The 23,219-nt window shown below is 42.6% G+C and overlaps 1 protein-coding gene and 1 long non-coding RNA gene across 2 annotated transcripts; one reads left to right on the forward strand and one right to left on the reverse strand.

Moving 5' to 3' along the window:
• The first annotated feature begins 5,495 nt into the window (after positions 1 to 5,495).
• Positions 5,496 to 19,693, forward strand: kcnk4b (potassium channel, subfamily K, member 4b). Its single transcript, XM_085363520.1, has 6 exons — positions 5,496 to 5,684; positions 16,591 to 16,705; positions 16,821 to 16,981; positions 17,517 to 17,703; positions 18,854 to 18,996; positions 19,085 to 19,693. Exons 1-6 carry the CDS (start codon positions 5,496 to 5,498, stop codon positions 19,691 to 19,693), a joined length of 1,404 nt encoding a protein of 467 aa, XP_085219646.1.
• LOC146623920 (uncharacterized) lies at positions 13,163 to 13,829 on the reverse strand. Its single transcript, XR_014906532.1, has 3 exons — positions 13,772 to 13,829; positions 13,534 to 13,633; positions 13,163 to 13,326 (listed from the first exon to the last, which is right to left on the reverse strand). It is a non-coding gene; the product is annotated as an uncharacterized LOC146623920 (long non-coding RNA).
• Positions 19,694 to 23,219: the final 3,526 nt, after the last annotated feature.

Raw genomic sequence — 23,219 nt, forward strand, 5'->3', positions numbered from 1 at the left:
AATTTAAAAGTTTTCAAAAGTCTTATTTTTATTGTTATATCTGTGAGCTAAGATATTTTTTTTTACATCTAGTTGTAGTTTTTAGTTTAGTTTTAGGCAACTGTAATATCATTGGAATTAGGTTTTTCTGCATCTACTGCACTGTTTAAGAGCCATAATTGCGTGCATTTGCATGCATGGCAGGAGTAACCTGCACATCTGTGAAGGCACCAGATTCTCTGCGTGTTTGGCAAAAATCTAAAGCCATTCCCATTAAGTTGCGATAAAGTGACAGACCTGAATGAACCGATTATTCTTTGACGTTTAAAAGTTTCACATTTTCACACGTAGTGCTATAATGACCTTATAAATTCAGATTAACATGCCACCGTGTTGATACTCATAACTCTGACTGGGGTTTTTGGTTCTAACACCAAGAAATCCTGGATGTGTCAAATGTTTTTTGCAGTGCATCCCTCAGTTGTTTGCTGTGAATCACACAGTGTAAATAAGCAAGTAAATAAAGCAATTTAAATAAGACAAACACCAGTCACAGAGTTCTTTGAAGAAGTATTAATAAAATCAGCCCACACCAAAAGGAGAAATGGACAGGCATTTCACTCAGCTGTTCTTTTATTGATTTAAACAAACAAACTAAAAGCAGGTTCGCTAAAGAATAGTTGACATGAAACAGCAGTACACACAATCACCACTGACCACCACGGCAGTTGGCTTAGGTGGTCAGTCCCAATATTCTCAATCCCAAAATGTTTTTTCGCCACCACCACCCCACCCTCAGCTCTTCAAATCTCTTTCCCTAATTCAGCTTTAGCGCACAGCAGCACAGTGATCTGTTGTCTGGTTGGATCTTCAGCATCGTTCAACTGTCCTGAAGTTTGGCTTTTTGCACCTGTAGCTGTCGGGGACTTCAGCAGACTATCAGCATGGCTACCGTGGTGAATTGGCAATTTTTGCCAGGGCAGTATCTCAACCTGTGTAGGATCAGCTGAATTACTATTTCAAAGGAACCCTCAGCCTAACCCTGGAAAATGGAGGTGGAAAGATCGCAGTGAATCTGTCCCTAAATTTCTTATGATAACGTACTTTAGACTTCTGGTTAAAATGAATTAGAAGTGTAGGATTATAGATGTGTTGGATTAATTGTTGAGTGGTAATCTTAACTGCCCAACCGGTGAAAACAATCTTCATGTCCTCCTGTGTGAAAAACAGCAAAACCGTTCATCAGATTTAGTGTTAGATGATTAAATAAGGTTCTGGTCACTTTGACACTTTTATCCAGATGAGAGCGATCGTTTCCAGGATGGCAGTGCCTCCAAGCGTTAGGTAAGAGTGGTCACTGAGTTATTTACAGAGCATGAAATGGTCTGTTAACAAATCTCAACCCACTTTAACACTTATGGGACATTTTTTAAAAATAATTAACATCCAGTTAAACAGTTCTCCCCACCGACTTCATTAAGACGCCAATAAAAGGAATATCTTTTGAATGAACGGTGATAAATTTCTCCAGCACAATTCCAAATAATCCTTCTCAAAACACACTGAAGCTGTTCTGATAGCTCAGCGCTTCATTAAGACACTTTATGCTGTCATATAATTTTCTGGACATTTTCCACATTTCAAAGCGGTGTCAACATCAAAACTATTAGTTGAAATATAGTTTTTTTAAAATACATAAAACTGCTTAGACTGCATAAAGATCACGTTAAAACAAAAATGTTTAAGGTATTTGATTCTTCAAATACCTGTTCACTTTTTTTACAACAGATTGTTACTTCACGTGGTTTCCCACACACCCTGAGCACAAGTAGGCTGCTTTTCCTGCAATCTGTGGCCCAACCCATCCCTAACCATGTCATTTGGGATTGCCAGCTCTCCAGCACTCTGCTTCTTGGTAAAATAGCTCTTCCAGAAACTCAAGTTGTGCACTGTTGAAGAATAATGTTCCCACAAAGCAATTTTTTTCTACAAACTTTGTGGGATGTTACATTCAGGAAATTGCTTTCAATGGCCTTGAGTTCTGAATAAATCAAGTGTCTTTAGCAAAGCGTCATGGGAGCCCATTTTGATCTTAAGTGGGCCTGAACATTGAAACTTTCTTTTCTTTATCAAGTTTAACTACGCATTTAATCCTTCAGATATCTTAATGTAAGACAAATAAGTGCAATGGTATGTCTCAGTTTTTCCACATAAAGAAATTCTGCTTGACTCAATGAAAGAAATCTGTCATCATGACTCTCTGAGCTTAAATTGTAAGCAATACATCTGTAGTTCTGGTTGGTATAGTGTGGTAATGCCCAGGGGAGTGGTCTGTATCAGTATCAGTAGCAATGGCTGTAAAACCTGTAAAAATACAGTAAAACGTCCAAAATAAATGCCCTCCTTAATGTTTTCCTAAGAATGGGCCAGTGGCCCAGACTGGAGTCTTTCCGGGTCGATTCTGATGAACGCACAAGACTTAATTGACATTAAGTGACATGTTGAAGTGAGCAAAAATGTGCTTGTTTAGCATGTAGTTAATACACATGTGGACCTTACAAAAGACTCCAGCTAATGGAAAACTGTTCCAGGGTAAGGCACTGTGAAGATTTATTTATTGTTTTTGTGTTTCCATGGGTGCTTTTTGTGTCTTGATATCTTCAGTATTGTTCTGTAAAAAAATTACAAAAACATAAAGGAAATAAAGTCGAATGAGTAGATCTCTCCAAGCCTTTGATGAGTACTCTCTAAATCTGGGAAGATGGCAAAGTGAAAAGCTGAAACAGAGGCAAACAAAACTTTCTGCAGATGTATTCAAATTTAAACGGAACCTATTATGCTTTGCTGGAACTTTCTGTCATTAATAATAATAATAATAATAATAATATTTCAGAGACAGAAGCTCATAATGAACATGCTCAGTTTTTCAAACTACAAGGTGCAAGTAAGCACTCCAACATTTTTTTCCCCATCTCTATGCATATGATGTCAGTGAGAATGGTTATCATCCCTAATATAGTCATCTTAGCCACACCTATCTGTCACTTAAGCCTTCTGTTTGCGAGGGGCAGCCAATCAGAAGAAAGTTAGCCACTGTCCAAACTGGTAAGCTGAGGAGCTACACCAAGGCCCGGTATTAGTAAATCATCCAAAGCTACTCTTTCAGATATCAAGAATAAAAGTATAGAGCTGGAAATGAGTGTAATAAATCACCTATAACACCCATCTTCCTGATTTGGGGCGATGTATAATATAACTCCAGGACTCGTAAATCTGCAACAGCAATGTGTTGAGCTGAATGTTACTCTGGATGTCTGAAAGTTCACTTAGTTTTCTTAGAAAGAAACCGTATCCCCAACCCTGTAAACACACACACAGAGGGAACAGCAGCAGTTCTTGCTTGTGAGGAAGACAGGTTATTGAGGGTTGGGTGAAGGGTGGCTGAGCTGGCTTCCCGCTGCAGAGTTTGCAGAGTAACACCAATCAGATGGCAATAAATCTTAAACATTGATCCCACAGAGATACAGAGGTAGCTTTGCAAAACGTGGGATTTCAGCAGAGGTTCTTCTGTAACATGCTCATGCACAGGAGAAACGTTAAAATGACAAAATAAAGCAAACGATCCAAACTGCATCATGTGCATGCGGCACGTCTGAAATCTTTAAAAAAGACACTGAACAAGCTGAGTCTAGCTTCACCACCATCTCCGCCTTCTCTCTCTCTCTGTCTCACTTCAGTCCACTCCCTCACTATCTATATAAAGTCAGTTTGACGGAGTATCTTCTGCTGCGTGTGCACTCAGCACCAGCCATCATTCTCACACACACTCACTCTCACACACACAAACTCCCAGTATGCAGCTGCTCGAACTCCTGAAACGCTTTGCATGAGGTGGCCGTTTCTCTGGAATCTTATGATCCTACATATTGAGGTAAGCACACAGGGGCCGGTCAGTACCATGAATCTTATGGACCCAGAGGGACTCTAAGTGGTAATAAAATGGTATCACTGTGGATGGATAAAGCTTAGCTGCTGCAGAAGCACTGCTGGGACTTAATGCACAGGATAGAACAACTTCCTTCTGTCAGCTGGTCCATGATCAGTCTGTGCTGTAGTCTTATATATGTTTACGTTGAATAACTGCTTTGCTGTGATCAGTGTTTAGATGTTCTTTGGAGTAGTGTAGATAAGTATGTTCTTTAAAGAACTACAGTTACACGGTTACTCACATGCACCTTTGGATATTTGTTCTATTTTACTGACTGTTTTACAAATCTATGAGATTGTATATACAAACCAAATATTTAAGGTAATTTTATGCTGTTAAAGGATGTGCTTCATAAATACTCCTGATTGGAATGCATTTAATTCAGTAAATGGACTGCCCCCTTGTGTAGTCCTAGCAGCTGTAAAAGTCTTCGGAGCCCAAGTGCTTTTTGCAGTCATAGTGTGACAATTTATTGCTCTAATTTTGGATCCAATCCAGCGGACCTGCTGACTACAGCACCACAGTCAACGAACTTCAGAGGATGAGAGCTTCTTTTGTTTTCCTTTTCTGGCTTACAGACCAGTAATGCAAAATGAATAGCAAGTGGCAGACTTATCAAATCCCAGTGAAAATACTACCTTCTTAAATAATTTCCTAAACTTCCCAGAAAGTGTCTGACATATCTGTTGGTTTTTTAGTTCCACCACTGTTCCACACCAGCACTGTAACTTTTGATCAACATCACCTAAAGGGAATAAACCAAATCATAATTCTCTAACTTTCCATCCAGTGCTGGAAACCCCCCTTTTTTGGGGGTCATCACTAACTAAAGGCTTCTGTTATACATATGTGTACAGATGATGTATGAAACAACAACAACTGCACTGCCACACCTCAGGGCTTTGTTTCTTTGTCATTGATCCTTGGCGCTGACAGCTATTTTTTTTAAAGGAAGTGAGCCCTTTGCTCCTCTTTACTCATTTGAAACTAACTGCTGAATTACACATAAAAATCTGTCTGTGGTCCCGTGTAGTGTCCCCTCCTTCAGAGTGTGAGGGGGACGGGCTCCCCAGTGGTTACGGCTCTAGGGACTCCATCCTCAGAGCCAGCACAGAGAGGGACTGGAAAAGACGAAAACGGGGGCAACTAGGGCGGCTTAACAGGTGAGCACCACTGTTATGATCGCATCTGTTTTAGCTATTCATGACATGGATCGCTTATCTTTTATAGATACTCATGCAACATCTGTTCAGTTAAAGGCAGGTCACAGAGCAGGCTTTATGTGCTGGATGTTGCATTCAATGTGTGTCAGCAGAGTGGTGATGACTGAGTCCATTTAATGCCTGCTGTGGACCTAATAGTCTGGCTGCTGCAGGCGTGTGGGCAGCCTGGGCTACTGTCAGGCTCCGTAGTCAGTGTGTAACCAGTCTACTTGTGTGGTTGCTGATATTTCAGCTGCAGCAACTCCAGTGCTGAGGCTGGCAGAGAGAAGCAGCAGCCAACGTTTGGACTGAGTGGAGGTGCAGCCATGCGCTGCTCCACCCTGCTCGCCATCTTGACGGGGGTTCTTCTTTACTTGGTGCTGGGAGCTGTGGTGTTCCGTGCCCTGGAGGCTCCGCAGGAGGAGGGCGTGCACATGAAGCTGCAGGACACACGCCGGGACTTCCTGCTGAACTTCTCCTGTGTCGACTCAGACAAGCTGGAGGTTCTTATAGAGGTACAGAGAGGAGCCATTCACTATCTGGCTTTTATTTCGAAAATGTAAAAATTGTTTCTGTTTCTCTTTTACAATCTCCATCAGGTACAGCGTCATATTGATTGCTACGATACAATACTAAACAATAAGACACGAAACGATACGATACGATACGATACTACATGACACGATATTACCTGATATGATACTGCAACTAACTAAATCGAACAGCATTGTAGCAGCCCTTGGCATCAAGAACGACAGAAGAGTCTCTAACGGGTGCAGCCATTTATTTCCTCACCACACACGGCTCATTCTCTGGACGTTGAGCACCGTGAAAACTATAAAATAAGAAAAAATTGATACCCGTACAGTACCCTTTGAACTATAACAATGAGCTTAAGTTAATTCAGGCAAGTTCAAACAAGTAATTCTGAGATATACAGTCACAGATTAAATAAAACAAAAGGGGTTACTTCAAACAGCATCAAGGGATTACACAGTTCAGTTAAATAAAATATAACAACAGATCATCTCTCATCACATACCTCAGTCCGCTTGCCAAGGGTGCAAAACTCCGGTAAACACTTAAACACTTCGGCCCGTTTCTCATGGGGTGCTGCTAGCTTGCATGACACACATGTCTAGCTAAAAAATAGCACATGGATGTAAGTAACGTAAATAAAGAATAAAAGGGTTTTCAGATAGCTCACAATACAAACGCAGCAACATACCTTACATTAGAAACACACTTATCATACTTATCAAAGTATTATCGTAACTTACATGGACTTTGTACAACTTATTCCTGCCGCGACAGACTGCTCTATACGCGTTACGGGGCATGCCTCTGATCACATCTGTCCTTAGTGCGACTGCGCATACAGTTCCGACAACCCCCGCAAGGATGACTTATGGTACAGATCAGCGGTTCATTACACTCCCACCAATCATGCTATGATTTACAAACTAGCTAATCATACATGATTTGAACAACAACAAAATGAGACCACTTCAACCAATATACAGGTGTACAAACATCATAGAGCAGGTGCCACCTGGACTGTTACATTGTTTATGTCAGTATGTCAGTTCCTCTCAGATAATAACATGGTTGTTATTATTCTCTTTCAACAAGAACCACCAGTTTTTGAATAGGCCGCTCGATGATGGGGGGCTTGAAAGCACGGTCCTGTTTCTTGGTCTGACTTTGGACTCCTACTTGAACTTTGACCCGACGGACTAAACCATCATCGCCTTCGATAGTTTCAACGATACGCCCCAGTTGCCACTGACACCTTGGTAACATATCTTCCTTGATGATAACAATGTCATTCACTTTTAGATTACGGCAGGTTTTGTGCCACTTCTGTCTTGTGGAGACATTCATGAGGTATTCTCTTTTCCACCTACCCCAGAACTGCTCAGTTAAGTATTGTACTCTACGCCACCTCTTCGCTGCATACAAGTCTTCTCTCACAAATTTCCCAGGTGGTGGTAGAGCAACTTTGGACTTCATCAGTATAAGATGGTTCGGAGTAAGAGGTTCAGGTGCCTTTGGGTCACAGATACTGCCCACAGTCAAGGGGCGGCTATTTACAATAGCCATGGCCTCATAAAACAAAGTTCTAAGAGAGGCATCGTCTAGTCTTCCTGCACACTGAGCAGTAGTGGCATTTAGCACATTACGAATGGTCCTAATTTGGCGTTCCCAGATGCCACCAGCATGACTTGCAGAAGGAGCATTGAAAACAAACTCACACTGTTTGTCTGCCAGGAAAGCCTCCAGTGCCTGCATGTCACATTGTTTGAGAGCCTCTCTGAACTCATTTTTGGCTCCTACAAAGTTTGTGCCTTGGTCACAGCGGAGTTGGCAAACAGCTCCTCTGAGGCTGATGAAGCATCTAAGGGCATTGATGAATGCATCTGTTGATAGGTCTTCTAGCATCTCGATATGAACAGCACGTGAAGACAGGCATGTAAAGATAAGCCCATACCTTTTGTACTCCTTACGGCCCCGCTTGATGGAAAATGGACCAAAGCAATCCATACCAGAGTACGAGAAAGGAGCGGAGGCTTCAGTCCTTTCTTTCGGGAGCTCTGCCATGCGTTGCTCCTCGGTGGGGCGCCGAAGTTTTCGACATTGCACACATTTATGTATTAACTTGGCAACTGCTTTGCTTCCCCCAAGCACCCAAAACCCATTTGCTCTGAGTTCTGCTAGGGTTTGACTGCGACCCTGATGACAGATGGTGGCATGGTAATGAGACAGTATTAGTCTTGTAATGTGACTTTCCTTTGGAAGGATAACCGGGTGTTTTAGTTCTCGACTGAGCGTTGCCTTTGTCAGTCTTCCACCTACACGAAGAAGTCCTTCATCTAAGATGGGATCAAGACAACTTAGGGGGCTAGAGCATGGAAGAGAGTTGCCCTTCTGAAGTGTCTTTATGTCTTGCAAAAAGGCTTGTCGCTGAACCAGACTGATTACTAGTTCACAAGCTTTTCTCCTTTCCTCTACCGTCACAATGCTACTGACACGATCTGACTTCATGCCTAGTCTCTTAATTCTTGCAACTACTCTGATGAGCGTTGTCCAGCTGGAAAAGCGGCTTAGACGGTTCAGAATGTCATTTTGCTCATTGGCATGGGTGGCAAAGGTTTTCACCGATTTAACTTCAGGGTCACAGACTAGCAAATCTGGTGAAAAATGTAGTGTTGGGTGTATCTCAGGTTTCCATAGAAATTTAGGACCCGATAACCAGTTCGTTGACAGAATGTCCCCTGCACATAGACCTCTCGAAGCGTGGTCAGCTGGGTTTTCTGCCGTATCCACATAGTGCCACTGAGCAGGGTTTGTGGTTTCTCGGATTAGCTGAACACGATTTGCGACAAACACATGGAATCGCCGTGCCTCATTGCTGATGTAGGCCAATACAACTTGGGAATCAGTCCAAAAGAATTCCTCATCAATCTGCATGCCGAGCTCTGTTTTTAACATGACGCTTAGCCTTGCGGAGATTACTGCAGCCGAAAGCTCCAGCCTTGGGATGCTCATGAGCTTTGTTGGTGCGACTCTTGCTTTGGCTAACACAAGGCTACAGTGTACTTCATCCTTTCCATTCTTGTATCTGAGGTAGGAACATGCACCATAACCTATGTTACTGGCATCTGAAAAGTGATGCAGTTCCACCCTCACTATGTTGCCAAAGTCTGGAGGATGGTAGCATCTGGGTATCGCTATTTCCTTTAGCCTGTGTAGATCCCTTTTCCATTGCTCCCACCGTGCATGTAGGCTATCGGGAAGCTGATCATCCCAACCTACGCCCATGCGACACAGCTCCTGGAGAATACATTTACCACTCAGGATAAAGGGAGCTACAAGACCCAGAGGGTCGTAGAGGGAGGAGACAGCGGACAGGATACCACGACGAGTTGAGGGTTGGTCCCTTTTGTCAATGTTGAAGCTGAAGGTGTCACTTTCTATTGACCACTGAATGCCAAGTACGTGACCCTCCGCTGTTGAATCCAGGCTAAGGTTGAGAGGTCCGGTGGTTACTGCCCTTTCTGAAGGCGCAACACCACATAGCGCCTCCACCTTGTTCGAGTTAAATTTGTGCAAGTGTAAACCTCCAGTCTTACACAGCTGCTGTGCATTGATAATCAGGTCTGTAGCTTCTGTGACTGATGGGACGCTAGTCAGTCCATCATCAACGTAAAAGTTCTTTTCAATGAAAGCAGCAGTCGAAGGATAATCGGCTTCGCATTGCTGTGCAAGATATTTAAGGCCGAAATTGGCACACCCTGGAGAGGAACCAGCACCGAAAAGGTGCACCGCCATTCTATACTCTTGGGGTTCTGTTTCCAGCTGACCGCCCTTCCACCATAGGAACCTCAGGTAGTTCCGCATGTTGGGTGGAACATAGAACTGATGGAACATTTTTTCAATGTCGCAGGTGATGGCTACTGCTTCCCTCCTAAAGCGGCAGAGAACTCCTACTAGAGAGTTTATCAGATCAGGGCCAGTCAATAAGGTGTCATTCAGAGAGATGCCCAGAAACTTGGCTGAACAGTCGAAGACCACCCTAAGTTTATCTGGTTTCCTAGGATGGTACACCCCATGATGTGGGATGTACCAAATTGTCTCTCCCTCATGTGCTGGGGGGGCTGGTTCTGCAACACCTTTGCTGATGGTTTCCTCCATGAATGCTGTGTAATGGTCATGGTACTGCCTGTTGGACCTTAACTTCCTCTTGAGGTGTTGCAAACGAGCTTCAGCCAGTCGCTTGTTGTTTGGCAGCATAGGTGGAGAGCTGCCCTTGAAAGGAAGTGGCATCTCATAGTGTCCATCCTTCCTTTTTGTGATTGTGCTGCTGAGGAGTTTTACAAAATGAACATCATCTTGAGAAACATATTTATCTTGATAGTTTCTTTCGCTGAAATCCATTTCTAGGACCTTCAACACATCATTGACCGGAGGCAATGGCATTTCCTTTACTGCCACTCTGTGTACAAAGCTTTGATGTTCCTTTCTATCAAGATATGGATTTGCTGATCCTATGATGCTCCAGCCAAGCACGGTTCTTTGAGCAAATGGATGGTTTTCTGACCCTACAATGACTTCTAGAGGGGCCAGTGCTGATGGGCAATCATAGCCAATCAGCAATCCCACTTCACAGTCTTGAAGTGGCTGCAGCTTGTTTGCCAGTTGCCTCAGATGTGGCCACTGAAGTGCGGTGTCCTTTGTAGGAATGTGAGACTTATCGACTGGGATGAAATCCCTTGTATATGCCTGGCGTAGCTGAACATGCGACTCACTATGGAGCCCACGAACTTGCAATCCACAAGCCACTTTGCTAGCTATGACTGTGTCTACTGCTGTCATTGTACTGAGCCTTAATTGCACTGGCTGAGTCTTCACATTTAGTGCAGAGACCAGATCTCCCAAGATGAAAGTTGAATCGCTCTGTGTGTCGAGCAGAGCATATGTGAGAATCTCACTGTGGGGGTCTTCTGCCAATGACACAAAAACTGGAACAATGCTAGACGTAGCTGAGGAGTATCTTGTCAATGTGTGTGACATGACATTGCGGACTTCCTTTGTCTCATTTCCTGCAGATGGTGAATCACTGTTTAACATTTCACTGGCTCCCTCAATTCTCTCTATGTGCAAGCAAGTTGGATGATTTCGACCACATATAGTGCATGTGTGCCTTCTTTTGCATTCTTTACTAGTGTGACCCTTTCTTAAACAGCCAAAGCAAAGACGGTTTTCACGAATGAAAGCTCTCTTTTCATCAGGAAGCCTTGTGGCAAAGGTTGGGCACTTGGCGACACCGTGTGTTTCATCGTTGCAGACGAAGCATGGTGGTCTTGGCTTTGAAATTAAGGTCCCTGGTTTACCTGCAGAGTGCTTAGCTTGAGCATTGGTGCTGAGTGCCTTGGTTCTCTTAGGAAGCCTTTCATCTGTAACTTTAGTGGTTAATAAGAAGGGAGAAGCAATGGGGTTGCAGGCTATTCTAGCTTCCCTTTGTAGAAATCTGGTGAAATGAGCAAATGGTGGATACTCTTGACATCTGTCTAGTTCATCCACAACAACACGACCCCATCTGCGTACCAGCCATTCGGGCAGTTTTTTGAGAAGTTTATGATTTTCTTCACAATCATTTAGAATTGCCAGCCCTTTAACATGAGGGATGGCCTCGGCACAACTTTGAAGGAAATCTGAAAACTCTCTGAGGGCTACTGGGTCATTGGGAGCTATTTTTGGCCATTTCATCAGTTTATCCCTGAAAGCCTTTTGGACGACAAATGAACTTCCATACCTCTCCTGAAGAATCTCCCAGGCACCCTGATATGCATCTTCTGAGTTTCGATAGAAGAATCCTTCGACCGCCTTCCGTGCCTCACCAGCAAGATAACTTTTCAAGTACAACATTTTTTCGCCTGCGGGGAGGGGTTTGTGGCCAATCAATGCCATAAAGGATATCTTCCAGTCTATAAACTTTAAAGGGTTACCAGTGAACACTGTGGGTTCAGGTGCAGGCAGACGGTTGGAGACGAACAAGCTTGCAAGCTCCTGTGTTAAGCTGACCTCCTGTTGCCTTTGCAAAATCTCAGGTGGTGCACACTGAGGTCGAAATGATTCAGCCTGTGGATTCAATGGATTCTGAGATTCAATGATTTGGCTATCAAGTTGTGATTTGTCATCTGCTTCATACTTAAGGCTTTCCAATCCATCGTAGTTGTTGTAAGCTCTCACTCTGGCTGCTGCTACTTTTACCTCATTTTCTGCCTGTAGCTGTTGCAGTTTAGTTCTCTCTTCCTCTAGCTTTGCTGTCATTTCTGCAATCATTTGTGCTTCCTTGATTTTCCACTCATGCTCTAAGCTACTCAACTTGGCTTGCTGTTCATGTATTCGTTGCATTGCCTTCGCCTGTTCTAGTTTAGCTGCAAGGTCAGCTTCGGCATCCACACGTTTGCTAGAAGTCGTAGATGTGGCTCCAGAGTATGAATCTGAGCCCTTTGAATGCTCTGAAATAACTGTTTCTGTTTCAGTTTTCCCAAAAACAGATCCATACTCCTCCTTACTTAATATCATCCTTACACGCTCCTTCTCGAGCCTGTCATTAAAAGTCTTATCTATATCTTCTAGTCGTTTACTAATGAGATCACAAATTTCTGTTGTTAGGGCAACACACGCATCCATTTTCTTGACAACATCTGGAGTAGAAGTATGATTACGTCGGATAGGCTCATACAGTTCATGCATTAATGCTTCTTTAGCCTTAATGTCCGTTTGTGTTCTAACAAGGTCTTCGTTTGAGCAGAAACCTTTCAGCCTTGTTCTAACTCCTCTTGCTAACTCCTTCCAGGACTCATATGCCTTGCTAAATGACCTTTCATTTTTCTTGGCCTCCTGTTCATGCATCTCCTGCCCCTTTTCTGTTAGTCTTCGCTCTCTGGAGCTGGACCTGGCCTCTTGTGCCTCTGTAGATTTGTCTATTTCTTCAACAGGGGACAACATTATTATTAATTTTATTTTTGGCTTGTTGCACCTGCCCTTTTAAGTGTATATATCTTAACTCAAATGGGTTGAGTGGTGGTTTCAAACTTATTAACACTCAACTTAGATATTTACACCTTTAACCTCACAGACTGGCAACAAAACCAAAATAATACTGATGATGCCCTCAAATCAGACAATTTGCCACTTAAGTTTTTACAGAAGTACAACTGATAGCATAAAGCCCAGATTCAGTCTTAGACATTCTGATGCAAGAAATGTGGGATATTCAGCATCACAACTTTACATGCTACTGTGTTAAATACAGAAGAGGTCTTTCTTTCTTGCATTACTTTAGACTGCCATGTTGAAGATCATTTGCTCACACAGCTTACAAGATGAAGGTGTGCATGACATTGTATTTATAATGTCCTTATTTTGAGTCCTTTACTGAGCCAGTAGTCTCTAGATGATGCGATACACTCCTTTACTCACAGTTCGACGAAAGAATAAGATGAGTGTAGATGGCTGCAAGGCAGCGATGAGTTTTCACTGTAGCAGCCCTTGGCATCAAGAACGACAGAAGAGTCTCTAACGGGTGCAGCCATTTATTTCCTCACCACACACGGCTCATTCTCTGGACGTTGAGCACCGTGAAAACTATAAAATAAGAAAAAATTGATACCCGTACAGTACCCTTTGAACTATAACAATGAGCTTAAGTTAATTCAGGCAAGTTCAAACAAGTAATTCTGAGATATACAGTCACAGATTAAATAAAACAAAAGGGGTTACTTCAAACAGCATCAAGGGATTACACAGTTCAGTTAAATAAAATATAACAACAGATCATCTCTCATCACATACCTCAGTCCGCTTGCCAAGGGTGCAAAACTCCGGTAAACACTTAAACACTTCGGCCCGTTTCTCATGGGGTGCTGCTAGCTTGCATGACACACATGTCTAGCTAAAAAATAGCACATGGATGTAAGTAACGTAAATAAAGAATAAAAGGGTTTTCAGATAGCTCACAATACAAACGCAGCAACATACCTTACATTAGAAACACACTTATCATACTTATCAAAGTATTATCGTAACTTACATGGACTTTGTACAACTTATTCCTGCCGCGACAGACTGCTCTATACGCGTTACGGGGCATGCCTCTGATCACATCTGTCCTTAGTGCGACTGCGCATACAGTTCCGACAACCCCGCAAGGATGACTTATGGTACAGATCAGCGGTTCATTACAAGCATACAGCAAACTTTGAGTTACTGAAACTACACATTTTGCATTCAAAAAGTGACTCTAGCTTTGCCCAGCTGCTGCTTTCTGTTAATCATATATTAACAAACTCCAAACAAGTGTCATGATGACCTCTGATGCCGACTGCCTCTCTAGCTAAAAATACACTTTTGCTGAGTGCGTGACACATACCTGCTTCATGTTTTATACGCACTGGCTGAGTTTGTGGATCCTTAGGATGATCATTCAGATGTGTAACGTGTTCAGTGGAGCTTTGCTGGTGACACAGTGCAGCGGCACAGCACGACGACTATGAGCCAGATAACAGGTGTGGTCAGAGCAGCTATGCAAGGTTCCTTTCATGAGTGTAACTGCGTGACAGCTGATCCACAGATGGGTCGAGCGTTGGCAACCTAGCTGTGATCCTGAGACGCTTGTCCTCACTCTAGAATGAACATTGTAAATTACTGTTTACGCTTGCAAAGCGATCTACGCATGAACTCGGCGACATTTGGGAAAAGGTTAAAGGGATCAAAGGACACTGAAGCACGCAAGCAGGTCTTGTTGTATTTTGTGTTTATTTAGAGGAAGCACATGAGCGATTAGGTGTCTTTTTTTTAAATATCCAAATGAATAGGTGAGCACAGTAAGAAGTCCAAGCTGAAACACTTTCTTGTTTCTCTACTTGTAAAAAGAGCATTTGACAATTTGCTTGATTAAAATCATGTAGATACTAATATATTGTGCTTTTAAAAAAATGCACTCATAATATGCAGCCAGTGATGTGATGATAGCGTCCGTTTGGTTCCATCAGAAAAAGAAAGAAAGGATTGGGATGGTTTGGGTGAACTTTGCACCTCAGTGCACTTATAGAAGTAGGGACACAATGCACTTAATGTCGGCTTACACGAAAACTGCTATTGAGCCACTGTGGATCATGTGTCACCGAACTGATGTTACATTCAGATGTTTCATCTTCTAGTTGCAGTTTCCTCCTCAAGCATCTGTCACATAGCACACCATACTTTATCAAAGATCATGCTATATTTTCTACCAGCAGATATTGATGTGGTTGATCATGTGACATTTATTTTATTGAAGAATTTATTAAACAAAAGTATCATTGCCTTGATGTAGGCATGTTGTGTAATTGTCTAATGTTATTTTTGGACACTGAAAGAATTTTCCGGAGGTCTTCAATTCAGGCAAAATTTGTGCAGCTACTTTCTGATTCGTCACTGTAAATGTTTATCTGAAAACCTTAGGGAGCTCTTCAGATCTTGGCAAGATGACACCACCGTACCAGATAGAGCAGCAGACTCGAGATGTCAGATTTTAATAAGAGCTTCAGCTGTCCCTCCGTATAGACATTCTTATCACTGCCAACCCCAGATTCTAAATTTATGGATTTGAAAGGCTAATAAATAATGAGGTGTGCTTGGTGAACTTTCTCCACGTGACTTTTTTTCACATGGTCTGGCTATCAGTGCAGGGTCTCCTTTTGTATATCAGTATAAGCTGAGCTTAGATAAGCGAAATTACAACTTTTACAGCTGCCAGTTTGTACGCTGAAATTAAATAAATATAAGAATATAGATAAATATTAAATCTTTCAAGCAATTCATGAAGTCAGTGTGACAACATCCCCTGGCTCAATTTCCTTCTTTATAAAGTTTTGCTGGCTATCTAAACAATCATGTGACATTGACAAATGATTGTCAATAATAAGCAGATTAATTAATACTTCTATATCACATACATTTGATAGCATGTAAAGTATGAACACCATTGTGTTTTCATAGTTGCTGTTTGCATGTATGTTGTGTATTTCACTACATCTGTGAGGGAATTGTGTCATGAAAACCTGAACCTCTCACTTATGGTTAGCATTCCCAGGACGTTTCTTGAACACAGTTACTAAGGATTATATTTCTGGCTCCAAATCATCCCTTTCTGCGGTACACAGAGTACACAGGCTGAGACTGAGGTGCGCATGACTAACCTCATAATTTGCCTCTCGCTTTTAATATAACTTGAGGAGTAAAAGTAACCTAATTATCGTATGCTAAACCCTCTGGACACAAAACCTCACTGCAGTGTCTTCCTGTATCCACTAGAATGCAGGTAAATTCATGCAAAGTCAGAGCTCACTGATACCCGAACAGTTACAGCACATATCTTGTAATTACAGTGTCACTGATTTGATTCCTACTTCAAACCTACTCTTTTAGTCAGTTGTCACTGCACAAATAGAATTTGAAAGGGTGAGAAGTTCAGTCAGTTTCTGCTAATCTGTTGGGACAGACGTACTTGGCAGTAGACATTTCTACAATCTTCAATCTAAACTTTTAATTGATTGGTTTTAATGATTTCTGCAGAGGCCAAGTTAATTCATAACCTCATCATGCTTAGGTTTATGTTCCGATAATTTAATCAGGGAATTTGATTCTGTGCTGTAAGCGGTTCGATATGCCCGGGACAGAATGGAGCCGTCACAGCTGCTCATCGCCGCTAACTTCCTGCTTTTGATCATGACAGTGCATTTTGTACCCCGTAGCAGGGATGGGTTCATTCATTCGTGTGTTTGTTAATGCCTCTTTTCCAGTGAAACATTAATTATTGGAGTGTTTCATCAACTAAGTACTAACCTTCCCCCCACTGTCCCTTCCCAGGAGGTGGTGGAGGCCACTGGAGCAGGTGTGGATCCCATAGGCAACGCTACATTTGTCAGCAAATGGGATCTGGCCAGTGCCTTTTTTTTCTCAGGGACCATTATCACAACCATCGGTTGGTGTCCAGCTAAAAGTCCTTGTTCATTAAATTTAATTGCATGATGGGACTCATTAATTACATCTGAAGTCTTTAAACAACTGCTCTTCTACCTCTGATCCCACATGTGCAGGTTTTGGAAACATTTCTCCCAAAACAGAAGGAGGGCAGCTGTTCTGCATCTTCTATGCCCTGGTGGGAATCCCAATGTTTGGTATCCTGCTCGCTGGAGTGGGAGACCATCTGGGTACTGGGCTGAGGAAAACTGTGGCCAAGATAGAGAAGCTCTTCCTGGTCAGAGCTTCAAAAAATATTTAAAATGTCTTCTTTACTGCCACTGTAAACATACTTATCCATAGATTTTATAAATAATAGATGGATCTAACATTTGGGTCTGAAGAGTGAAGCCAATGCCTTACATCATCTAAAGCCTACACCTGTATTTGAAAAGAAGAAATTGGTCTCAATTGCATAGAAGCGTTTGGTTCCCTTCATCCAAAACATTTATGGCCTCAGTTGATGGTATCAAGTCTTCTCAGACATAACAAGATTTTTATTTTGTATATTTGGGGTCCAATCAGTGTCAGAAACGTGATAAAATAGGATAAGATTCAGAGTCGGCATAGCTTGGCAGGCTGGTTTCTCAGTCAGACCCAAACCTCGTTCATGACGTCTGGTTTCAAAACGCTAAAGAGGAGATGGCGAAAAGACTGAACTCAAGGCTTAAAAAATGACTTCACAAAGAAATGAGTGACATCACGTCACCACGTCCATCTTTTATATACAGGCTATATATTCATGGAACTAATTGGTTATCCTTTTCTGACAGAAATGGCGAGTTAGTCCCACCATCGTGCGTGTGATCTCAGCTGTCCTGTCCATCCTGTTGGGTTGCGTGCTCTTTGTTGCGCTGCCAATCTTCATTTTTCAAGAGGTGGAGGAGTGGACCCTGCTGGAATCAGCCTACTTCGTGGTTATCACCTTGACCACAGTGGGGTTTGGAGACTATGTTGCAGGTATATAATCAACCACCCACGCTGGTTTGCAGTGGTGCACACAGAATAGGAAAGTGGAAATGGAAAAAGGCCATCTGTCTCAGTATTATTTTAGTTCAAGCGGTGGCCCTTTATCATTCTAGCCAGTTACAAGAAATGGCTTTGGTCTCTGTTGATAGTTCCATTCTTTATAAGAGCTTGAAGGGAGGTGATCCCCACCACCCCCTCACCCCCACCCAATCCATGTGTTTTGATACTGTCAAAGTTTTTAAATGGCTCCTTCTGCTTGTTCTGACATATTTGATTATTATAAAACTTTATTACTGATAAGCTGACATTTGAAACTTTGATGCTTTTATAGGCGGACTTTATTTCAGTACCGGATAATCAGCTGTGCTATTTATTCGAGAGCAGTTCGTCATGTAAATTGCGCAATAATATGTAACTAAGGCTTTCGACAGCTGGAGGAACAAAACACCAAAAAATACAGCATGAGAGAGGCGGCAGTAGGGATAGGCTCCAGCCCCCTCCATGACCCTAAACTAGATAAGTGGGTGGGTGGATCTGGTGTCAGGTTTTTCTTCAGACAGTCAGTGCTCACCCTTACTTTATGCAGAGAGGACAGGTTTATTTCACCCCTGAGGTCACATCAGACCACCAGTATCTCCCCAATAATTAGTCTGCAGGATTTTTTTGTGCTTGTTTTTGTTTTTGTTTTTATTAAGATGAGATCCTTTCCACTCTCCACACCCTGTGCACCACCACGGATGCCCATAGCCTGCCACTAGTGTACATCCTGCTTTATTAGGCTCTATAAAAGTGATGCAGCTGAAACACAATCATAGCTTCCAGATCAGTATAGCTTATATCATTTACTTTTTCATACTTTTCTTTTTCGTTGAAGGTATTGATCTGTTGATAAGTAGGAGCTATGACTTAATTAGTCATCCATAAATATAGCTGTCAGTCGTGGTGCATTAAGTTCACTTAGCGCGGACAATGTCGTAAATTATTTATGATGATTTTCTTCACAGATGAATTATTGATTAGCTAGTCTGCTATCTTAACAGTTTATTTACTCCATGGAAATGGATGGCTTCATGGGCGGATGTGTGAATGCGCTGGCCCCTTTTTACCTCCTGCTTCTGTATAATGTGTCTTTGTGTCAAAGGGGATTCAGGAAAGGAAGGCAGCGACCACTGGTACAAACCTTTGGTGTGGTTCTGGATCTTGTTGGGGCTTGCATACTTTGCATCTATCCTCACAATGATTGGTAACTGGCTCCGGGTTCTTTCAAAGAAGACCAGGGCTGAGGTACTCCTGTTCTTTTATGCCTGTTTTATCACCTGCTGTCTCCACTACTTCCTCTCCATCACCTCTGCTTTCATCCTTTTCCTTTCAGATGGAGGAGTTGCGAGCCCACGCCACTGACTGGACTCAGAACATCCAAAATATGTCGGTGGACTTTCGCATGCCAGGAAAAATCGATGACCCCTTTAAACGGCGTAGGAGAAAGCGCCGCCACGGCCCTCGAAGCCATGGTCACAGTGTATCAGCTAACGGGGTGCCTGAGGGGCAAGAAGAGCAGCGTGAGAGTCAGGAAGAGTCTGGGTCATATTCGTCTTCATCATCGTCCTCCTCTAATGAGTCAGGGTCTGGATCGGAGACAGATTCTCAGGCCACTCAGACGGAGCGAGTCCCAGAAGAAAAGCCTGCAGAACCCAAACAGGAGGAGGCTCCTCCTGACCCCCACCTGTCCCAGCCTCTGGACTACTTTGGTGAAAACCTTGCATTTATTGACGAGTCCTCGGATACTCAGAGCGGCAAACTACATTTGGATCCCCTGCTAAATCCAACAAAGCCCAATCCCCGTCAGCCAAAAAGGAGACGCCACAGAAGGCCAGTTCCTCAGAGGAACCACAAAAACAACAGCCCCAACAGCACTAACAAGAAGGAACCCAATAGAAACCCCAGATCCGTTCCAGATTTGCCACCCAAGCCTTGTGAATGATAGCAAATGTATTGAGTCTCGTTTGACAGAGGAGTTTTAATTGTAGAATATATAGTGCCTGCATACAGACATTCAAGATAAAAACAAGATGTCGAAGCCTTAGCCACGTGTGGTTTTGCATTTAATGTTCTTAGCATGTGAGTGTTTATGCCTCCCTTAAAGGTGATGAAGAGATTTTCATGCCAGTGTTCCCTTTACTTGCTGAGGAGTTACTGCTCTCTAGTGGGCCAGGACTGAAGTGCAGTACGACTCTGTGAACAATCTTTATAGTAGTCACGATAAACTTTATACACCAGTGTGCTGAAGAGAGGAACAGGACCAACAGGAAAAGGTGCAACACATGGAAATAAATTTAAAAGTTCAATTTTCTTTCTTCTTCACATTTTTCAAAGATTTCCAGCATCATCCCCCATCTCTCACACTTCTGTTCATTCCTGTTTCTGAATTTAAATCCATTGAGCTACTTTGACCGTTCTGTGTAGAATTTGTATGGGGGACATACATGTTAGGTTAACTGTTGATGCTGTGGGTGTGAATGCTTGTGTGTCTCCTCGTGTTAGCTCTATGATGAACTAGTGACCTGTCCAGGGTATACCTTACCTTTTGCCCTATGACAGGTAGGCTCCAGCCCCCCTGCAAACCTAAACTGGATAAGCAGCTAAGAAACTGGATGAATGGGTTCATTTCAGTTCATTCTCCCTGGAAACGCAGGGAGTATGTAAACAGTTCAGTTTGTTTGTCTGGTTGTTTGCCTGTTTGTTAGCAGTCTAGTGTCCACAGTTTACCAGATATCATTTCCAATTTCTGTGTGATGGTAGATACAGGAAACAGCTCAAGGTGATTTCATTTTGGTGAAAATTCAGTCAATGTGAAATTCAGTAAAAACTTTATAATACCCACGATTTTTACGGATGGTCTTCAACCTTCTTCACAATATACAAGGCCTTGTATGAGGGACACGAGTAACTAGGCTGGCTAAGCATTTGACCTTGACCTTCATGGTTGGCGCCCAAGGTCATAGTTGACCTTGAAATAAAGTAATTCAATAAACATATTAAGTAATATATCATATAAAAGGACATAGAGATTACTGTACAAAACACTTTTTATTTATTCATCATTCATCATTATTTATTTATGACATCACAATGATGCAAGAACGGGCTAATGTATATGTTTGGTAATTGAGGACCAATGGTTTAAAAAAAAACACTGGTAAAATGAAGATGCTTTTAAAAATCACTTTCTAATTTGAGGGGATGATTTGAGAATACTTTATTCTTCCTCAACTGAACAGATGCTTAGTTTAGAGTCAAAAATAATCACATTTGAAGTAAAAGTTTATATTTAGCGTGCAGCCATATTGGCAGAAAACATGGCATATAGCTACAAACAGCAATAAGAAGAAAAAGTATCACTCTAAGCACGATAAAGTAACTCGAGCATTGACTTTAATGCATTCTATAGGCCTGGTTAGGCTGGTGGAGACAAAAGCAGGCATACGCTGTCAGACTTGCATATCACACATAATGCAGTGTATAAATAGCATTATAGCATGGACCTTTGAGTTGTCAGTCTATCCTTTTAAGAATGTGCTGTGTAGCTGCTCATTTGACTCGTGTAAATGATAGTCTGTTTGAAATTCTAGCTTGTTTCAACCTGAAAATGGCACCAAGGACAAACACAGTGCAGCAGTACAGTGTGACTGCTGCTCTTTTGTTCTATGTATCCTTTTTTTTAAAGGAAAGCCGGTGTACCTTAATGTTACAAAATATCAGATACACAAAAGTTGAGACTGTCACTAATGTAGATACACACCCCTCCTCCTCCTCAGCTTGTTTCTCTCTAAACACGGCCAGCAGGTGGCGCAAACCTTCAATGTCAAAGATGCAACTGTACTTCACACATCTAATCTGTAACTGAAAACTGAAATTTATCCCTCTGTGTGCGCTTGTTTGTGACCACCTAGATGCCACACTTGCAGCCTGCAGTCATGTCTGCGTGGTGAGTAAGCAGAGCGCAGAAAACAACGGAGTGGTCGACCGGCCTCTGGAAATCTGACACTTTCCCCGCAGGATGTCTAAAAAGAAAAGGCACTGTTCTGGCATTGCAATCAGGAAGTCAGGAGACAGCGATGATGTGCAGTGGCAGTGGGTGACCTTTAACTGGAGGACACTTGCTCAGCTGCTATAACGTCATCAGCACCGCTGCTGCAGTTTCCCCGAGCTGCCACCAGGGGTCGAGTGGTGGCCACATGGGTGGGCTAAAGCACTACTGGCCTGGATTTAAAGAATAATTCCACTCTAAATTAAAATCGAAATAAATAAATATTTTATAGGATTGTAAATATGTAAGCTTTTCTGTATTCAGGTTTTTAAAAAAAGAAGAGACAGACTGTAGTGTAGTGTCAGTTAGAGACATATCCCCAAAGCTGCCCCATAACGAGGACACACTGAAGCTCTAGTCACGGTCCGATACAGGTCATTTCAAACAAAACTGACAGAGTTAGTCAGCACTCACATGACCATCCTGAACATATAATCAAATCAGCCTTCTCTGATCTCACCCCACATTTGCGCACATTGACCTTGCTATTCATAACCACTACAACATGGCATGTGCACAGCAGAGCAGCATAAAACATCTGTGAAGAGAATGTTCCCCCTTGCATGTTCTTGCATTTTTTGGTGATGGCTGAATCTGTATGACCAGCTTTTCTTTTCTTTTTTTTTTAAGTTTTAAGGTGGATCTAAGTGCACTAAATGAGTTCAGCCCCACTCTGGAATCAGCCTGCTACAGCCTGTAGTCTAATAATAAGCGTCTGTAGTATAGGTGGAGACTGTTTTCAGTCAGTCGTGCTGGCTATGACTCACTAATGCAGTGCCCAGTGCCTTTTGTGGATACAGAAAGAAAAAAAGAGCTTCTTGTTAGAATTTATGTAGCCTATCAGCTGACACCTGTCTCAGGTCATGACCCCCTATGAGGAGCACCCGCAGGGACCCCATCTGGCATTCACTGTGTTTTTTTCTATTTCTTTTTTAGGTTTCTGATTCCCGCACATCCACACTCAATGCGCAGTCACGTGTTTAGACCTATATTATTACGCTAAACACAATCGTACAAAACGCTTTAAACAGATTTGTGCGCAAATCTAACGAACATAGCATGACGGGTTTCGCCTCCAACCGGATAATGCAGAGTCTGCAGCAGTGTGATGCAGTCCCGCAGAAGAATTGCAGTCTCTGCAGCACAGGCTGAATGACCTTGCTTCAAGGTCGCAGTGACACCGCCGTCAGTTTTCCCTGTGAGGCGCGCGCCACGAAAATCCTGCCCGCGAGCGCGCCGCATCTATGTAACCACAGCGAGCCTGCTGTCCCGCACCTCGGACACAGCGCTCACTGCTTCAGTTGAAACCAACGTATACTGGGCTATAATTAGAGCCGGATCACGCCGGGCAGCTTTGGGGTGGAGATATCTAAATAATAGGCTACTATGGTTACTCCGATTTCTTTGTCTTTCTTGATTT

This window comes from Diplotaxodon limnothrissa, linkage group LG10 (assembly GCF_057381915.1).
Source record: "Diplotaxodon limnothrissa isolate DT_005_m linkage group LG10, D_limnothrissa_male_GT1.1, whole genome shotgun sequence".
Lineage (NCBI taxonomy): Eukaryota > Metazoa > Chordata > Actinopteri > Cichliformes > Cichlidae > Diplotaxodon > Diplotaxodon limnothrissa.

Excerpts from the sequence above, each read along its gene's own strand:
- kcnk4b (XM_085363520.1), top strand. The coding sequence starts at position 5,496 with ATGCGCTGCTCCACCCTGCTCGCCATCTTGACGGGGGTTCTTCTTTAC. Across the intron at positions 16,706-16,820 it reads GACCATTATCACAACCATCG|GTTTTGGAAACATTTCTCCC; the intron begins GTTGGTGTCCAG and ends CCACATGTGCAG. Across the intron at positions 18,997-19,084 it reads CAAAGAAGACCAGGGCTGAG|ATGGAGGAGTTGCGAGCCCA; the intron begins GTACTCCTGTTC and ends TTTTCCTTTCAG.